The sequence below is a fragment of the Gopherus flavomarginatus genome, chromosome 5, assembly GCF_025201925.1.
Source record: "Gopherus flavomarginatus isolate rGopFla2 chromosome 5, rGopFla2.mat.asm, whole genome shotgun sequence".
In the NCBI taxonomy this organism is placed as follows: Eukaryota; Metazoa; Chordata; order Testudines; family Testudinidae; genus Gopherus; species Gopherus flavomarginatus.
The window spans coordinates 51,542,866-51,563,767 of NC_066621.1; the positions used below are offsets into that span (position 1 = coordinate 51,542,866).

Here is a 20,902-nt window from a genome sequence, read left to right on the forward strand (position 1 = left end):
GAGGGCAATGCTGCGAGCTGTGGGGCACTGCCTGACCTGCCCCGGCCCCTGGAGCGGGCAGTGCCCATGGCGGACTTTCTGCTTTACACTCCGGCTCCAAGCGGCGGGCCAGGCACCCTCCCGCCGAGCAAGCCTGGTGCGGGCTTGAACGCGCGCCAGGAGGAGTGAGCAGTTCGGGCCAACTGCCTGGGGAATACCCGGGGGCCAGGCAGCTCCCGCGGTCACCCGGGCTCGGAGCCTCCCCTGGGTAGCAGCAGGGCAGGGAGGCGGAGACCTCGTACCTTTCCCGGCGGGGGCCGTCCCCCGGGGTGGGCCGGGCTAGGAGAGCTCCGGGAGGCGGGGAGGGTGTAGCAGAGACTCCCCAGCAGTGCCTGCCTGTCCCTCCCGCCTTCCTTGCCCGGGGCAGCGCCGGGGCTGTGTACCTGCCTCCCGCCCCTGCGGTGGCTGCCCTTTTCCCTCCTTCAGCGCACGCACTCCTCCTCCTCCTTCTTCCCCCCACGCCCCTCCGGCCATGACCTCCTCCCCCAAGCCCGAAAAGCGACGCTGGAGCTTGGGACGGCTGCCTGGGTCCCGGAAAGGGAGCATGACTCCCAGCAAGAAGCCCTCCGCCCTGGAGCTGGCTGAAAACACCCCCAATGCCCACTACGCCCCTATGCCCCCCGCCCAGGAGCAGATGCAGCAGGACTCCAGCCAGCCGGCGGATCCGGATCGGGGCGAGCCACAGTACAAGAGAGAGATGGTGGTGGTGAATACGGACTGCCCCCGGCCGCACATCAACTTGGACCCTCGGGTCTCCATCTACAGCATCCGCAGACCGCTGCTGAGCAGGACCAACATCCAAGGCAGGGTCTATAACTTCCTAGAGAGACCCACCGGCTGGAAGTGCTTCGTGTATCACTTCACTGTGTGAGTAGTAAACTCCGCTTCCCCCTGGGGGCCGCTGAGGTCTCCGCTGCTGGCAGTGCCACTCGTGTAGCCCGCCCTCTGCCCTCCAATGTCCTTCTTCCCTGATGTCCTGACAGCTGCTTGGGGTCATATGCTGCTGCCGTAAGGCACTACTCTGGCAGGAGGGGGAGCAGGGGGTTGCATATGTCCTAGACTTTGACACTGCAATTACAGTCAGTTGTTGAAGGATCTGACTTATTCTTGGAAAGGACAAACTGCACTGAGCTAAGGTGCCTTTCAGACTCCAGGCAGAGTGATTTACAAAGCAATCTGTGGTAAATTTCACATCCCTAGTTGTGGTGTTTGTTAATAGTGTGTTGTTGCTCTCCCTCTGTCCCAGCAAAAATTTACTTTGCTGGGTCAGGTGTATATGCACCCATGTAGGGCTTTTGCAGATTCTAAACTGCTCTCATTTTAGGTTTCACAATCAAAATCTACCTAGCCAAGTAAATGTAAATCTTCTTATCTAGTCTGGCATGTATCTATTTTTAATGAATGTGTTTGACCTATGTGTGTTCCATTCATTCATTACTGTTCTTGGTGAGCAAGGCATGAAGTGTTGAGAACTCCTTATTCCAGCGGTGTTACCAGAGCAAATAAATTTTGTTTTTCAGAGGGCAGTTTAATCTGTCTGTTAATGCTTGTTTGAACAATTATTCTGGGCCTGATTCTGTTACCCTTTCTTACACTGCATAGTGCCTCACTCTGCAAGTAGTCCCACTGAAATCAGTGGGACTGTTAATTAATTGACTCATGGCCTGCAGGGGGAGGAGGAGGAAAATGTTAGTGTAGGTAAGGGCATCAGAATCTGGTTCAAAGTGAGTAAGGGTAGTAGAATTAGGCCCTCAGTACCTTCTAAATATTGCATCAAACATTTTTTTAATGACTGAAATGAGAAGTAATGACACCTGTATTGAAAGTCTAGCTTATTAGCCCACCTCCTCACTTTGCCTGGCTTTTACCTCTTTCCCCAGAACCTACATATTGGCAGGAGGTTTACTGAATTTCTTTAATTGTTAAGTATTGTAATACTTGACTACGGTTTTCTGGTAGGCATAAAAAGCATTGAACATCAAACTTTTGCCCATATGCATCGCATTCCAGATTGTGTATGAGGAAACCAAAACAGCCCTATAGATGTGTCAGAGCGGGCTTTTATTAAAAAAATAATAATTCAAGAACCTGAAGACATTTTACATATTTACTAGAATAAGAACATAGCATCAGTTGCCTTTCATAACAGGACATTCCCATACAGTTGACATAAATTATTTGTTTCTTCATGTTGGTATAGAAAGAGATAAAGTAGGTTACATCTTAAATGGTTCATTCTTTAATGCAAATAAGGATTTTACATAATGATTAATTATTCAGTTACACCATCAGTTACAATTATTTCTTTCACCATCCCCTTCACATTAGGCAACTCCATTATTCTGCTGCTGTAATTCCGCTGGAGGAAGATAGATGACGGTTATGTTGTAGTGGCAACTGTAGCTTTAGCAGGCCTGATTCTATTGTGGAGACAGTCCTTCACTACATTCCTTCAAGCTTATAATGGTGCCAATACTTCTGGTGATTGTAGTTAAGAGAGAAGATGAGTTCTGGAATATGCTAGAGCTTCTGTGCTGTAGCTGTGTTCAGGTGCTGAATTATGTACAATGTCTATAGTGTCCTTTCACATGGAGCAACGTGCCAGTCCTGAATCAACACAGTGGCGGATCAGTGCTGTTGTTCATCAGCAGCTTACAAATATATGCATGAAAAATTAATGCTTTTTAATCTCGATGTTATAAAGAGTTTACGTAGCCTTTGAGCAATTTGCAATATTATTTCCAGGTAATAAAATCCAGGAGAAATGTTATGGACGTCTTGGATCAGTTTATTTAGGTAAAAAGTGATCCAGTGGCTGAAGGCAAAATTGATGTTAGTGTGTCATAAAATCACTTTTGAAAGCTGCATAATACAGAAGTTTCTCTGTCTGGTCAGGCTGGTTCTATCTGAACTGGCATCTTTGGCGTTTTAAGGGCCCAGTCCTAGGAACAGGACCCAAGTCAGTTCTGGTGACTTTTTAAAAAAAAATTCTGATAATCAAAGTCATTATTTGAAATAAAGAATAAGGTTATAAATAGTATTGTACAGTAAATACAGAATCTTTCATCTGTAGAAATAAGTGCTGTATGTGCCTCAAATTGAGGTACCCAAAATAACTTTTGAAAATCTTCACTGATATCTTCTAAAATTATTAGGAGTTTTAACCTTAATACTGGGTGTAGGAAAGATACACATGAAGAGCAGAAGTCATGGCCAAGTGTGTCCTCAATAGAAAACATGCCAGTGACATTCATGCTACTGTTTTATTGGCATGCCCATTTTCAGAGTGTAAACCTACATCCACGGATTTAAATGGGCAGTAATTGGGCCATGTTAGTTCTCTCCTCAGTGAAAAATGGAACAATTCTGTTGCCTTTTTTTTTAAGTTAGGGAGAGAACAATTTGACACTTTTGGAGTTATACAACTGAAGAAAGAAATGAAGATAGTATCTGAGCTTCCTTAATTTAAACCTTATGGCCAGATCCTCAGCAGGTATAGATTGGTATAACTCCATTGACTTTAATGGAGCTATGCTGATATATGCTAGCTGAGGATCTGGCCCTAATTTTGCAGGTATGCTAGTAAACAGTATGGGCTGGTCTCATTTGCTGGGTTATTTTTTGAGGGGTGGGACAGCAAAATTAAGATCCTGTAATTCTGTTTTAGGAATGGAATTATAGGGTGCACAGAAAACTTTTAATTTTTGTTGAAAGACTGTGAGCGCACAAATGCATGGCGTTAGCATTGACCCCAGTGAGCATCTACTGCTCCAAAAGAACTGTTCAGGTGAATTGATGAGTGACAGTGATACTAAATATTCTCAAATACCTCAATGTGCCTGGATAAATGTCTGGTGCGTAGCTATAAGGAGACAACAGCAGGGTGCTACCTCCCCAGTGCACTCCCATTGCCTCCCAAGACTGGCCTTCATAAGTAAAGATTTTATTTATTTATTTTATTGGAAACCTGACACTTGATGCCTTCTACCAGCAGGGGGAGCCGAACTTATCTTTTTTTCTGTATGCTGTGGGCAGCAGACTCTACTCTCTTTGAACCATCTCCAGCAATCCTGCCCCCATCCTGGGTTTCCTCTGGGATTTTTGGTCTGCAGTGTGTGCCCCTCTCAGCTCTCTTGCCTCTTTCCCTGTGATTCCTTGGACTCCTTGGGGCTCTCATCCTTCCCAAACCAAAGCCCTAATGTGCTTGTTCACCACTGAGCGGCTGGACCAAGAGGAGGGCTTTTTTTAGATGACAACCTCCAGCAGCTGGAGGAGACAGCAGCTTTTATTGGTTGAGAGGAAAAAGTCTCTCATGACTCCACAGAGCAAAAAACCTGGCCAGGTGCTAGACTAGCTGGATGCAGCAGTGAGTTGCCATTGAGCTGTAGAAAAGAGCCCAGGGCCAGTATCTCTGACCAAAAGCCAGAGGTTAGGCAGTTCTGTTAGGGGTGTTGGATAATGGACTAGGTGAATGTTTGGCCTGATCCACAATGGCCATTGCCCTGCTCCAGTTTCTAGCAACTAGGGTTGCCACCTTTCTAATTGCTGGTAACCAGACCTCAGAGGCCCCACCCCTGCCCCGCCTCTCCTCCTCAAAGTCCTGCCCCAGTTCCACTTCTTCCCTTGGGCCTTGTCCCTGTTCCATCTCTTCCCTGCTAGGCCCAGGCACTTTTGCTTGCTCCTCTCCCCTGCTCCCCCTGTCGCTCACTGGATCATCTCAAGGAGCCTGCCTGCAGGTAGGAGATGGTCCTGGCTGAGCAGGAGCTGGAGCAAGTTAATGATCCCGCGCCTGTCCCCACCCCGCAATAACCGGACTTTTGGTTTGGGTGCCTTTTAGGGTTGCCCTGTCCACAAAAACCGGGCACCTGGCAACCCTGAGTCACCCAGACACAGAAGCCAAAAACTGGACTGTCTGGGTAAAAACTGGATGGGTGGCAACCCTAGTTTCTACATCGGAGGAAGTGGGACACTGAACAGACAAGCTGAGGTTCTTTGATAGAATTGGATGTACTGTGGGTGAGCTGCAGATCTATAGTTGGTGAGGGACTTTAGTAGATTATGTGTGAGGTATGCTGTCTTTTTATGTGGCCCCCATCATCATCTGCATGTCCTTCAAATATTTAAAAACAGAAATATCAATCTCTCTCTCTGCCTTCCCAGCTTGTAGGAGAAACAGCTTCATTAGTTTATTGTTTTTGTGTGTTGTGTGCACAAAGAACTGACAGAGGGAAAGCAAAGTTGAAAGAAAGAGTTCTGCATTTAGTTGTGCATGTGGTGAGTGCCTTAATTAGTTTGTCTTGTGGGTGTGATTTCCACAGCCAAGGCTCAGCTCCCGTGGAAGTTCTGTCTTCTTCACTTGTGAGCCTTCCTCCACTGGACAACAGTTGCATTGTTGTGTTGGACTGTAGCTATCTGGGACATGGGAGGTCACTGTCATGTAGGGAGAGATGCCCCCTCACAGATCTAGGGCCAGTCCCATGGAGAGCTGTGAATATCAGGACAGAGAAGCCTTGAACAGGATTCCATATTCAGGGACAGGTGCACCCAGGCTGTGTTTTCACAGTAACCTGTGTTATTAAGTAGGTGGGCTGCTGCATTTTGTACAGAATGGTGCATTTTCATAGAATCATAGAATATCAGGGTTGGAAGGGATCTCAGAAGGTCATCTAGTCCAACCCCTTGCTCAAAGCAGGACCAATTCCCAACTAAATTATCCCAGCCAGGGCTTTGTCAAGACTGGCCTTAAAAACCTCTAAGGAAGGAGATTCCACCACCTCCCTAGGTAACCCATTACAGTCCTCACCACCCTCCTAGTGAAAATGTTTTTTCCTAATATCCAATCTAAACCTTCTCCACTGCAACTTGACAGAACAAGGAGTAATGGTCTCATCTGGTACCACAGAGAACAGTCTAGATCCATCCTCTTTGGAACCTCCTTTCAGGTAGTTGAAAGCAGCTATTAAATCCCCTTCATTCTTCTCTTCTGCAGACAAAACAATCCCAGTTCCTTCAGCCTCTCCTAATAAGTCATGTGCTCCAGCCACCTAGTCATTTTTGTTGCCCTCCGCTGGACTCTTTCCAATTTTTCCACATCCTTCTTATAGTGTGGGGCCCAAAACTGGACACACTACTCCAGATGAGGCCTCACCATTGTTGAATAGAGGGGAATGATCACATCCCTCGATCTGCTGGCAATGCCCCTACTTATATAGCCCAAAATGCCGTTAGCCTTCTTGGCAACAAGGGCACACTGTCAACTCATATCCAGCTTCTCGTCCACTGTAACCCCTAGGTCCTTTTCTGCAGAACTGCTGCCTAGCCATTTGGTCCCTAGTCTGTAGCAGTGCATGGAATTCTTCCGTCCTAAGTGCAGGACTCTGCACTTGTTCTTGTTGAACCTCATCAGGTTTCTTTTGGCCCAATCTTCTAATTTTCAGAGTGTGTGGCTTTGTTTCAAGCCATAATTTGCAAAAATCAAATCAAATGTGGAGATGATAAATGCATAGATCATTCTGGCCAGCCTGTGCCTCAGCAGATGGGATTGATGTTCGGGCCAATCACAGATAGAAAGAGGGTAGTTTTTGCTGTCATGGCTATTTGGGTATGCAATAGCACCGAGACGTTGGAAAGGACCCCATGGCTGAGGGCAAGTGAAGGATGTTTCAGAAGGATGTCATGATGGAAGGGTTGTCGGGCCACATCTGTCACCATAGGCAGCTGCCTAGCTTGCCTCTAGCTAGAGTGGCCTCTTTATATGGTGCTATTTACATTTGACATAAAGGAAATGTAGAGCTGGATGTTGTCTGTGAACTGTTGGCACTTCAGCCTGTGTTGCTTCACCAGCTCACAATGGCTTCTTAGAGATGTTGAGTAACATCAGGAGAGGTTTGAGCCCTGTAGGACTGCACAGGTGAGGGCTGTGGAGGTGAAGGAACAGCTCCCATAATAACCCTCTGGGTTCAGTTTGAAGGGAAAAACCTGAGGCATTTCAGGGCATTTTTATTCATACCTGCAGCCTCTTGAAGGTAGGCCAGGAGTGTTTGGTGCTCAGTGGTGTCAAGTGCTGTGAAGTGCTGGCTGAAGCAGGATGACTGCAGATGTGTTTGGCTTGCCTGTGAACTGAAGGTCAGAGACAGCACCTGTTGCACTAATGGATTGGCCTGAAGCCTGACTGAGAGGGATCCAGGATGCTGGCAGCTGACAGTTGGCATTAGAGACTATTTGTCACTAACTTCTCAATTAGCTTGCTTAGAAAAGGCATGTTAGATACTAGATGGTAGTTTGCAAGGTCTCCAGCACTGAGTAATTTGTTTCTTTAGTAATGGTCAAACTACTGCATGTTCTATAGTGTGGCAGATTCCTCTCATCAAAAGAAGTGCTGACAGTTTCTGTTTTTAGACGTTCCAGGTGTTCTTTCTTTCTTTTTTTTATCATCCAGGATAAGCAGAAGTGGCAGCTGCCGGTTAAGACAATTGGACACTGGCCAGGCCATTTGAAGGATCCATATCTTATTTCACCCAGGCCAAGCAAGGGAACTGCCTCAAAGGAGACAGAATGAGAAACAAATCTTTGTGCTCAAGCAATATCGTATTTTGTATTCATTAGTCATAGGTGATGGGCACAGTTTGTCAGGAGAGTTGAACTGGGAATCATCTATTCATTTATCACTAAGTAAGCCGTATATCTACATAAAAAAGCTAAATCATGAGCCAGAAGTGACAGAAAATGTTATTTCTGCTAGGTGAATTGTTCCGACATCCTTTTAAGTTTAATGGTTTTAATTTATTCCCTGTTCTTGGCTTGTCAGGTAAATTGGTTAGAGTGCACACACTAAACACTACTAATGCAAATAAAACTTAGCTCAGTAATTGAAGATTTAGATGTACGGCTTCTATGAATACAAGTGGAGATTACTTGGGGAATCAGTTCTCACGTATCGACGTGAGAACATACTCAGTAGCTCTGGTATATGTTAGAGAAGATCCTACCATTAGTACCAAATCCTGGCTGTAGCCGCTGCCACAACTGAGAAAAGGAAGAGTGCTATAGAGAAACTTCCCAACATTTTGTAGAGTTGGTGTGGTCCCATGGGCCTCCCAGCATCTGCACCTCTTGTCAAAGACACTCACTTCCTAAACATCAGTTTCAAGAGGTAAGATGGATGTGTGTGGCAGTAGTTGTTTGTGCTCCCTATGGGGAAAAGGAACTGGAAAGGCTTAAATTCATTTATTTGCAGAGGTGTCAAGTATCAGAGGGTAGCCGTGTTAGTCTGGATCTGTAAAAGCAGCAAAGAATCCTGTGGCACCTTATAGACTAACAGAGGTTTTGGAGCATGAGCTTTCGTGGGTGAATACCCACTTCCTCAGATGCATCTGAGGAAGTGGGTATTCACCCACGAAAGCTCATGCTCCAAAACCTCTGTTAGTCTATAAGGTGCCACAGGATTCTTTGCTGCTATTTGCAGAGGGTCTCTGAAGTCCTATGACTATATTTGTCCCTGTGTTGGAACTGACTTTTCATAACCAACAAAAGTTGCAGAACTATGTGAGACAAAGACTGAATGAATGAAATAAATCTATTGAAAATACATGAGGAAAGAACCCTTTTTACTTTAGTAGTTTAAAATCAGATAACCCCCTGGAATTAAGAAACTTTTTTTGTGGATAATTTCAGTTGCTTTTAGAATTATAGTTCATGTTATAAGTACTTTTTAGTGGCTGGGTGCATTGTATTTTTAGTTTGCATTTTCCTCTGAGGAACAGTGTATTGGCCATAACCAGAGACAACAATCTAGAATAGAATGGCAACTCTTATGTTCCTGTGTATGATAACCAGCTTCTATCTTATCTTCATTCTGTTGCGTGTACCTGGCTCAATTTACTTTGCCTTTGTATACTTCAGGTTTAATCAGTCATGATTATGATTTAGTTTATTTGAAATCTAAGATGTTTACACACACTCAGATTGGCCAGCAGATATGAACCAAGAGGCTATTTTTAAAACTCTGCAATGCAGATTCACAGTTTGCTAATTTTTCATAGCAGTGTGTTTGCATGTGTGTGTGTGTGTGTGTATGCATAAAAGATAAGAAACAATGGCAGATAGAGTATTCTTATTACATTGTGGGTCAAACTTTTTAATAATGAATTATTAAAGATGTTGTGTTTTCACATAGTACTATGAAGAAAGACATGTAACCGCAAACCAACCCAATATTGAATTCCTGCTTCCAAGTGTATTTCTGGAATGCTGGCCTGTGTACCCTGCACAGATGGTGAAAACACATTTTCAAAGAAAGAACCCATCCATTTGTTTACTTCTACTAATGCATATGCAGCGCATATACTCCCCCTATACCCTTGACAAATATGTTTGTTTCCCAGAAGTGTGAATCTTGATTTGTAAATCAAAGGAGGTGAGAGATAGATAGCATTCTGGACTTCACTAATAGTGTCTTTGGATTTTGTGGTTTGAAGTCTGTTCCTAAACATTTTAACACTTTTATATTAAAAAGGAAAGCCATATAATAAAAAGTGATACATTCAAAATTTTTAAATGCAAGAAATTGTAAAAACAAACAAACAAAAAAACCCCCCAACCTCCCCACAAAAACAAATAAACCAAGAAGCAGAAACAAGCAAACATATCAATCTATGCTTTTTTATCTAGGCCATAGTAGAGCTGTGTGAAAGAACTCAGTTTTGCTCCAAGAGTATTTGTGAAGAGGCAATTTTATTTTCATTTTTGCCAGCAAATGTAGATTTTCTCTGGAGACATGCTGATGGGAGGCAAAAGGTGTTCAGGAATGAAGGTTTTTTTCTTTGTCTGACAAAAATTTCTGCTATTTGCCATGTTATTGTATCCGTGTTGGTCCCAGGATATATGAAAGATGGGTAGGTGAGGTAATATCTTTTATTGGCCTAACTTCTGTTAGTGAAAGAGAGAAACTTTTGAGCTCCACAGACCTGAAGAAGAGCTCTGTGGAGCTTGAAAGCTTGTCTCTTTCACCAACAGAAGTTTGTCCAATAAAAGATACTACCTCACCCACCTTGTTCCTCTAAATTATCATTGTCAGTTAGCTGGGACATAGTCATAATTCCTCTCTCCATCCAGTCTCTCCACCTCAAGGTTTTGTCACCAATTTTAAGAAAAGGCTTGCTCCATACCAGTGGCAACACCTAATATTTAAAGCTGAAACTTATGTTTGTTTTCTGTTCCATTCATGATCCTGAGTCCCAATTTTAATGTTTTATATTCATAATACATTTTAAGTGCTAAATTATCTTGTTCTTAAAGATGAACTGTGTTTCTCCTATTTATTTATAGTGTGCACCTGTTGCATTATGCTGCCTGTAATTTGAAAGAAATACTATTAGTTTCTTTGCTTAGGTCAATTATGTAGAATTGAAAACAGAGTTCTGTGTACAAACCCCTGTGGGAAACCATTGTTGCTTTAGTTAATTGTTTTTTAAAACTCTTTTGCAATAGAGCTTTTTTTCTTCAGTTTCAACCAGCACTTAGCACAGGTTATATTTTAAAAAGGAGCCTATCAAGTGAGACATTATCGATCGCTTTTGCAGTAGCCAAATGAAATGAATTACTCTTGTGAACTTTTTCTGTACCTATGGATGAAGTCAAGGAGATTAACAAAACAGGACCTTTCGCTTTGTAATATAAAATAAATGCACAGTGAAGTCTTCTGTTAATTATAATATTTTTTGTAAGTGCACTTATCTTGGAGCTGAGTAGTGTTTTTACATACTTATAGTCTTGTAAGTCACCATGTCGTTTTAAAAAATGTTGCCAATAGGTGTGACTGGCACCACATTCAAATTTTGTGTTTGCTTGAAGTATACGTAAGGTTGTTTATTCTTTTGGAGAATACCCAGTGTATCTGCATGTATCTACTGAGAGGCAGGTTATTCTTGCAGTCAAGCCGGAGATGGAGTGGATAGGTCTGTTTCTTTCCTCCTTATGTGCCTGGGTGGGTAGGTGCTGGTTTTAAGCACTAGTTGTAACTGGTATGTAATTGTGTTACTGTTGTGCCTGGGAACCCTGTTCATGGACCAGGACCTTATTGTGCTTCATGCTGTTGTAAGACCCTCTAGTACAGTGGTTCTCAAACTATTGTACTGGTGACCCCTTTCACATAGCAAGCCTCTGAGTGCGACCCCCCCCTTATAAATTAAAAACACTTGTTTATATATTTAACACCATTATAAATGCTGGAGGCAAAGCGGGGCTTGGGGTGAAGGCTGACAGCTCACGACCCTCCATGTAATAACCCAGCAACCCCCTGAGGGGTCCCGACCCCCAGTTTGAGAAACCTTGCTCTAGTAGCACACTGATACTTGTTATTCCTACCAGAAAGAGAATTTGTTTTTCACTTTATATCTTTCTCATCAGAGGGTTATTCTTGTGCAGTGGCCACACATTTATATTTTGGATAGCACAGGTGAGAAGGAGTACGTGTGTGGGAGGATGAGGATGAAGGGGAGACAAAGTGGTATTGTTTCTTGGTTCAATGTTGGCTCATACCCTCCCTCCCCTTTTTGCTCTCTCCTTAGTCTACAGTCTTAATTTGTCGGCTGTGTGGTAAAGATGGCTCAGCAGAGGGTGCCTGTCTAATGTACAGGAGCACCTTACCCTGACTGTATTGTCTGGATTAGAGGGCATTAAAAGCAAACCTTACTCACTGCTCCCAAATAAGTCTTCCCTGCTTGTCCCAATGCCCTAGTCAATTAGGTTTGAATGCTCAGTCTCTCATTGTTTACATAGTGACAAGAATATCTCAATACCAAGTTAATGGGCCCTAGCCACTGCTGTTTGGTTTGCACTCTGCAATACTGTAACATCGTCTAGACTGCTGTTACAGCCGTGTGATGTTGCTGCTACTTCCTCTTCTTTTGTATCCAGCATTGTGGATGAGATAGAGGAGAAACAATCCAGCAAAAGAACACCACTTGCAGGCAGAGTACTATTGGGTCAGGGCTATTTGCTATGCTAAAACAACCAGTTATACTTCTTGCAGTGGTAGTGTCTGAGCATGTGACTTATGTGGTCACAACTAACATGATTTTAAAATTTGTTGGATACCTGTTTTCTCACTAATTCTTATTACTGCTGTAGACTCAAACCCGTCTGAGCAGGAACCAATCCAAAAAGGCCTTAGACATGTTTACTAGAAGGTGTGAAACTGAACAAAAGGCTATAATGATTATCTGCGCTAAGGAAGTATGCACTTATGCTACTTAGATGTATGCTTAGGAGAAGGAAAATGCATTGTTTGTCCTAAACTGATATCCCAGACCTAAACTGTTTCATTTTGTTAATGAGAGCAGATTTCCTGTGACAAACATGGCCACTGTGTGTGAAAGCAGAAAGAAATAAGAAGCATCCAAACAAGATTCAAATGGCTTTTAATCCTTTTGATCAGGTATTAGGAAATGAATAATGCTATATGTTAACACTTGGCAAACAAGATGGGGGCTATAAAACAAACACAAATTGGAGACATTTTGAGGGAACATCTAATCTATTAAGCTCTGACAGAGAGAGGGTTTTGTTGTTCCTGTGTCAGATAGACTAAAGACTTTTCTCTCAACTACAATATGGTGTAATTCAAATTTAGATCCTCCCTCACAAAATTTTCCATTGGATTTGACAAGGCATGTGGCTATTCTTTATATCTATCCCCTTGTTCTTTCTTTCTTTCTTTCTGTAATTTTTAATAACATCTGTTTTCATTTAAGATAATCAGACTCTTAATTCAGCATAAACGGATGATTTTCAGTGATAAAGAGAGAAACTGAACTCTGGCCTCCTGAAAGTACAGAAATAACAAATAACAAATAAGAAAGGACAAGGGTGTTCCAATTCTTCTTTCCAAATGGTACTGAATAAGACACTAGCAGGAACTAGGATGGGGAATGGGAGACAGTACTAAGCCATGTTAATAGGCTTGATTTACTACTGCCTTCTCCTTTGGTAGCTAATTACTAAAAGAACGCTATCAGGGAGAACAACAAACCATTAGACATACAGTGAGGCATTGAGATCGCTCCATGTGGCAGCAAAACCTGCTTTAGTTCTGCTCAGCATTGACTGATGCCACTGTGCCAATGGCAGTTATACTACCAGTTTCTATTGTATTAATGAGGAAGCAGTGGAAATGGCTTTTGCACAAATGTCAGTCCAGGGAAGGAAAGTGGAAGCCTGGAGGTTTTGTAATTAAAATGCTTTTTGAGAGGAAACTCCAGCTTTAGTAGTAGTTGTGAAGATTAAAGGAGCAATGTCAGAACTGACTGAACTCAGGCTTTAAAACATCTGCCTGAAGCAGTCACATGGAAAAGCCTACACCCTGCCATCTTGTGCTGTGATCTCTTGGCTCTGACGAGCTAAGCAGGGTTCATACTGCATCAGAAATGGGGTGTATGTGGTGGTGGTGGGGAATCTGTGGAAAAATAATAGTCTAAAGACTGTGACGTAAGGCATATGCACAAGCAGGTCAAAATCATTCTGGCATTTCCTAATTGTTAAATACTGGACTTTGCAACCTTAATAATGTTCTTTTAACAGGGTTGTTTTGTGAGTAACTGGTAGCAGTAGTACTTGTCATCTTCTGTGTGGACCAGCATGGGAGGTGGATGGGACACTTTTTTGATGGTTTTCACAGATGTTTGCCTACAGCAGAGGAATGGTGAGACTCAGGAATCTTGGGTTCCATTTCAGGCTCAGGAGGACTGTGTGCTCTAGTGGGCAAAAGCTTTTCTGTCCATTCTCTCCCAAGCTTGACCCTTCTGCCTCATTTGCTCCATCTTGTCTCTTCCACACACCTGACTCCTTATCCTATTTTCCTCATCTAGCCAATCCTAGTTTCCACTCCTCAAGCTCCCAGGCTCCTTGCTCAGCAAGTCCGAGTCTCAGCCCTAGACTTGCCACTCCCAGTCTCACCCCTACCCCCTGGCTCAGTCTCCATGCCAAGCCATTCCCAGTCTCCACACCCCAAACTCCTCATTTGATCTGTCTTTTCCTTTCCAAGCCTCTGCACCCTTGCCTCACGGTCTCATTCTCCATCCCCATGCTATTTGTTCATTATTTCCCACTCCCCCACATCTTGTCCCAGTTTCTTTGCCCAGCCAATCCCAGGTCTACCCCTGCAGCCTTGCTCCTTGTCAGTTCTACCCTCCTCCCCGACTCGTTCACAGTTATAGAATCATAGAATGATAGGACTAGAAGGGACCTCGAGGGGTCATCTAGTCCAGTCCCCTGAACTCATGGCAGGACTAAGTATTGTCCAATCTGCTCTTAAAAATCTCCAATGATCGAGATTCCACAATGTCTCTAGGCAATTTATTCCAGTGCTTAACCACCGTGACAGTTAGGAAGTTTTTCCTAATGTCCAACCTAAACCTCTCTTGCTGCAATTTAAGCCCATTGCTTCTTGTCCTATCCTCCAAGGTTAAGAAGAACAATTCTTCTCCCTCCTCCTTGTACCAACCTTTTATGTACCTGAAAACTGTTATCATGTGCCCTCTCGGTCTTCTCTTTTCCAGACTAAAGAAACCCAGTTTTTCAATCTTCCCTCATAGGTCATGTTTTCTAGATCTTTAATAATTTTTGTTGCTCTTCTCTGGACTCTCTCCAATTTGTCCACATCTTTCCTGAAATGTGGTGCTCAGAACTGGACACAATACTTCAGTTGAGGCCTAATCAGTGTGGAGTAGAGCAGAAGAATTACTTCTCATTTCTTGTTTACAACATTCCTGTTAATACATCGCAGAATGATGTTTGCTTTTTTGGCAACAGTGTTATGCTGTTGACTCATATTTAGCTTGTGCTCCACCATGACACCAGATCCCTTTCCGCAGTACTCCTTCCTAGAGAGTCATTTCCCATTTTGCTTGTGTGCAACTGATTTGTTCCTTCCTAAATGGAGTATTTTGCATTTGTCCTTATTGAATTTTATCCTATTTACTTCAGACCATTTCTCCAGTTTGTCAGATCATTTTGATTTTTAATCCTATCCTCCAAAGCACTTGCAACCCCTCCCAGGTTGGTATCATCCACAAACTTGAAGATATTGAACAGAACCAGACCCAGAACGGATCCCCGCAGGACCCCACAGTCCTAATCTTCTTGTTCAGTTTCCCCCAGCAACTAATCCTGGCTTCCTCTCCATACACGCTGGCTCCCCCAGTTGCACCACTGTTTCTCTCCCTGGCTGAGAGCCCCAGTCATCTTGTCCATCCAGTTCCAGGTTCCCTCTTACCCCAACTCCCAGTCCAGCTCTCCTTCCGTTCCCCCTCTCTCTGAGTCTGCAGTCCCAGTCTCCTCCCACCAGCCTTCCTCCCCAGATCCAGCTCTTGTTCCATCTGCATTAGAATCAGGCAGATTTCTCCTCCATGGCACCTGGGCCCAGCAGTGCAGTCACTGAGAGCTTAAGAGGGGCAGGCTTCTGATTTTCATTGCAGTGCCCGGAACTGAGCAATCACAAGGAAAGTCCTGCTTGGCCCTAGGCTGGAGCATGCTCAGTGCCAACAAATTCTGTCTGCAACTTAACTGCAAAGCTCTAGCAAGTCTCTAATGACCATGTGTAAAGAGAAATTTTTCAAAGGTATCTAACAAGCAAATTAGAGCAGATTTTCACAGGGATAGGCACATACCTCACACATAGGCTACTCCCGCCAAATTTCAAGTCCCCACTAGAACTTCTCAAAGAAAAAGTCTCTTGAATTTTTAAAAATGAGCAAAACAATGTATTTTCCATTAACCTCATTCTTGGAAATGGCTGCACTGTTTGGCTGAAATTTTCCAAAAATAAAGCTAGCCTGAGAGAGACACCCAGCATGGACAATTTCAGCCCAAACCATTCAAGTTTGGTATACTTTTATGCAATGGAAAACCAGGTCTTATGATGGGAAGCATTGGGCAACCTTATTAATAGATAGCTCGACCAACCCCACCTGTGCTAGGTCCTTCAAACTGAAAGTGGCTGGAAAAGTGTAGGATGATTATAGTGTCTCAAAGTCTGTCTATTATCACAGTCCATATATCAGTTTTCTGGGCTTGGCATAAGAGCTTGAAAAAATAGTCTCCACTTGTCTGTTTTTTTGTGTGTGAGAGTTGTTTTTGGAATACCTGTCCTCTAATTCCTGGGAGCAGCTGATGAACATTATCATCCGTACAAAGCGTGCACTTAGTGGAGTTATATTTGTTAGGCATTCTGCTCTAGAAAAACAATTCTGCCAGCCTTCTGAAGTGTCAACACGAATGATCTTAAGAAAACCAATGGGCATCGTGTTGACATTGCCCCAGATATGTCAAATGGTTGCTTGGGCAAGTCTGGCAGCTTTACTCTATGCAGCTCCACAAGTACTAGGAAAATTTGGGAATGCTCTATAGATAGGCCTCTTTGACAACCTTCATTGCAATCTAAGCACAGCAAAAATTGTGACTCGGTTGTAATGAAACAATTTGGCTTAGTTCCAGGTATCTGAGCCCTGGATTTATTGCAGCAAACAGTGCCAACATATGCAATAGAAGACACATGCAGTGTGCTTTGCACACAATTTAAACTGTGTAGTAACTGACTTGTGTGATTAATGGACAATTGAAAGTACATTAGTGGCATGATATAAAGCCTGTGGATGCTTGGCTATTCAGTTCCAGCTGGAAAAACACTGTCTCAGATGCAGGAAGAAAACATCTTGCCCCTATCAAGAGGTTAAATGGGAGATTCAGATACATTGAAACGCTGACAGTTGCAGTTTAGGCTCATGGGGCTTGTTTAACTGCAGAAAAATGAATAGGTCTCTTGATTAGACAAAACTCTTCATACAGAGAAACAGGATCTTCCTATATGTTTGTGCAGTGCCTCACACAATGTGCCTTCACTGTAATACAAATAATTATGATAATTGGAAAGACAGATGTATTCACAAGCCTTCACTCACTGTCATCTTACTGGTAATTTGACATGGCTACTTGAAAACTTATTAGGGATGATGTGGGTTTCTTGTTAGTCTCTTTTTCGCTTGCTTAAAAAATGCAAATAGGAACCAAGGGTGTTGTTTAATAACTAAGGTAAAGAAATCACATTCTCTGCTTTGCTCATGTTATAATAATCCTTCTCCAGCTCTTTTCATCTAACGATCTGAAGGCATTTTAGCCCTGAGGTTTCTTTAAGTTAAATTGGGGGCTGTTACAGCCCCCAGTCAGCCCAAGACTGTGGGAGTGGGAAAGCTGGTTTACAGCTACCTTTCTACTCTCACATTCAACACAACTGAGGATTGAGCCCCTGGCTCCCAGCCCAGTTTTCCTTTTCTCCTGGCACAAAGGGGATTTTGCTGGGGGGAAGCAGCAAGAGGAGATCCACCTTGTGTGTGTTCAGTTGGGAGCTATAACTGTGTGTGCTTGTTATGAAACTATGCAGAGGACTCAGTGGGGCCTCAGTGATCTTTCAGAACTGAGCAAGTGAAAAACAAGTTGGTGAAATGGTGATTTCCTCCTGCCGCTGCCCCCCAAATTGTATAGCTTGGACAATCTGGATATCAGTATTCAAAGGGATAATTTCAGAGTGGTAGCTATGTTAGTCTGTATCAGCAAAAAGAACGAGGAGTACTTGTGGCACCTTAGAGACTAACAAATTTATTCGGGCATAAACTTTCACGGGCTAAAAGCCACTTCATCGGATGCATGAAGTGGAAAATACAGTAGGAAGATATATATATACACAGAGAACATGAAAAATGAGTGTTGCCATACCAACTGTAACGAGACTAATCAATTAAGGTGGGCTATTATCAGCAGGAGAAAAAAACTTTTGTAGTGAGAATCAGGATGGCCAATTTCAACAGTTGACAAGAAGGTGTGAGTAACAGTAGGGGAAAATTAGCATGAGGAAATAGTTTTTACTTTGTGTAATGACCCATCCACTCCCAGTCTTTATTCAAGCCTAATTTAATGGTGTCCAGTTTGCAAATTAATTCCAGTTCTGCAGTTTCTCGTTGGAGTCTGGTTTTGAAATTTTGTTGCTGAAGAATTGCGACTTTTAGGTCTGTAACTGAGTGACCAGGGAGGTTGAAGTGTTCTCCAACTGGTTTTTGAATGTTATAATTCTTGACGTCTGATTTGTGTCCATTTATTCTTTCTGGTTTGGCCAATGTGCATGGCAGAGGGACATTACTGGCACATGATGGCATATATCACATTGGTAGATGTGCAGGTGAACCCTGATAGTGTGGCTAATGTAATTAGGTCCTATCATGGTGTCCCTTGAATAGATATGTGGACAGAGTTGGCAACAGGCTTTGTTGCAAGGATAAGTTCCTGGGTTAGTGTTTTTGTTATGTAGTGTGTGGTTGCTGATGAGTATTTGCCACAGGTTGGGGGGCTGTCTGTAAGCGAGGACTGGCCTGTCTCCCAAGATCTGTGAAAGTGAGGAATCATTCTTCAGGACAGGTTGTAGATTCTTTATGATGTGCTGGAGAGGTTTTAGTTAGGGGCTGAGGGTGATGGCTAGTGGCGTTCTGTTATTTTCTTTGTTGGGCCTGTTCTAGAGTAGGTGACTTCTGGGTATTCTTCTGGCTCTGTCAATCTGCTTCTTCACTTCAGCAGGTGAATATTGTAGTTTTCCGAACGCTTGATAGAGATCTTGTAGGTGTTTGTGTCTGAGGGATTGGAGCAAATGCGGTTGTATCTTAGAGCTTGGCTGTAGACAATGGATCATGTGATGTGGTCTGGATGAAAGCTGGAGGCATGTAGATAAGTATTACGATCAGTAGGTTTCCGGTATAGGGTGTTTTTTATTTGACCATCACTTATTAGCACTGTAGTGTCCAGGAAGTGGATCTCTTGTGTGGACTGGTCCAGACTGAGGTTGATGGTAGGATGGAAATTGTTGAAATCATGGTGGAATTCCTCAAGGGCTTCTTTTCCTTGGGTCCAGAAGATGAAGATGTCATCAATGTAGGTCAAGTAGAGTAGGGGCATTAGGGGACGAGAGCTGTGGGGCCATGTGGGTACCCATAGCAGTGCCATTGACTTGAAGGTATACATTGTCCCCCAATGTGAAATAGTTGTGGGTGAGGACAAAGTCACAAAGTTCAGCCAACAAGTTTGCTGTGACATTATTGGGGATACTGTTCCTGACGGCTTGTAGTCTGTCTTTCTGTGGAATGTTGGTGTAGAGGGCTTCTACATCCATAGTGGCCAGGATAGTGTTTTCTGGAAGATCACAAAGGGATAGTGACAGCCACTTCTTTGACCTCAGGGGTACCTCTCCACCAAATTTTAAGTTCATTCTCCAAACTCCTCAAGTAATAAAGCTGTTCATGTAGCAAAACTATCTATTTTTGATTTACCACTTTCTTAAAAATGGCTAAATCATTTTTGATTAAATTTTCAGAAAAACCTCAGCCTGAGGCGCACACCAGTTGAAGCATGGAAAACCACAACCCAAAAAATTAAAGTTCGCAAAAGTTGTAAGGAACTGAAAATGGAGTTACAGGGAAATTGTCTGCAGCTTTAATAATAGACATTGCTACTGTTGTGCCTGTACGATTTAGTTTTATGTAATTATTATTTTAGGTATCTGTTTTATATATTCCTGCCTAGAAAGTGTGACTTTTTTTTATAAAACTTGAAAATTTTGAACAAAACCAAAATAGATGTATCATTCTGAATATCTGCATCTCTTCCATTGTATTTTCTCTTGCTTCTGCAAATATTGATTCAGATCTTTTTATGTTTCATATTGATAACTTTAATGGCAATATGAATCTCATCTATTCTTCTCACTATTATCTACTGAGTTGTTATGATATAAATGTGTCATTTGATAATTCAGTTCTGTAACCATGATCATATAAAATTGAAAGCTGCTATCTCATTGCTAGTGGAATCCAATGACTGAAATGGAATGTCTAGGTGCCTAGTTTTTTCTCTTCCTTTTTGTGTAGGGATAACTCCTCCTAGCACTCTTTGGAATTAATGTGTATACTCAGTGGAGAAGAGACCTTAGTGTTCCCAGTTTCATTTTAGACGATGTGGGTTTTGTCCTTCATACTTACAAATTGCATCAGATGATTGTGTAACAAAACTGCTCCAGACTGGTTCTCTCTCCTAGAACGAATGAAGAGGAGAAAGCACATGCCATTATGGTTTCCCCTGCTTGGTTTCTTTTTGAGACAACTTGCTGAAAAATCAAAAAATTGTCGTACCGTTATTCTTTTCTTAAATATTCCTCTGGTGAATTGCTTAATTGTAAGAGGAAATCTCAATATGTTTTTTTTAAAAGTGAATTTTCATACCCAGCATCACTAATGGCACCATAAATATACTTATTCTCTTTGCATGGTAAACTGTTGCTGAATGGTCTTGTTTCTACAGTAAAAGCTGTTTTATCCGGCATGTTGGGGAAATAGGGAGTGCTGCTAAGTGAAAAATGCCAGTTAACTAAGAGGGAGGGAGTTTGGGTGGGGGAGAGGGTCTGGGGCGTGGGAGCAGATGTGGGGTGCCAGATCCAAGGGGCGCTCACCTCGAGCAGCTCTCCGCAAGTGGTGACCTGTCCTGGCTGCTCCTAGGTGGAGACATGGCAGATGACTGTGCGCTGTCCTCGCCCTTCCTTGAGCGCTGGCTCTGCAGCTCCCATTGGCCGGGAACAGCGGCCAATAGGAACTGTGAGGGCAGTGCCTGCAGGCAGAGGCAGGATGCAGAGCTGCCTACCGCGCCTCCTCCTAGGAGCAGCTGGGACAGATCACTGCTTGCGGGGATCCATCCAAGGTGAGTGGCCCTGCGTCTAGTACCCTGTACCAACTCCCGCGCTTCAAACCCCCTCCTGCACTGAAACTCCCTACCAGAG

At 43.2% G+C, this 20,902-nt stretch overlaps 1 protein-coding gene across 1 annotated transcript in view; it reads left to right on the forward strand.

Annotated features, from left to right (window-relative positions):
• The first annotated feature begins 311 nt into the window (after nucleotides 1-311).
• The window catches only part of KCNQ1 (potassium voltage-gated channel subfamily Q member 1), a 570,329-nt gene continuing 549,738 nt past the window's right edge, over nucleotides 312-20,902 (forward strand). Inside the window, exon 1 of the mRNA XM_050953696.1 lies at nucleotides 312-906. Coding sequence (XP_050809653.1) covers nucleotides 512-906 — 395 coding nt within the window. The 5' untranslated portion in view covers nucleotides 312-511. The remainder of the gene's footprint in view (nucleotides 907-20,902) is intronic.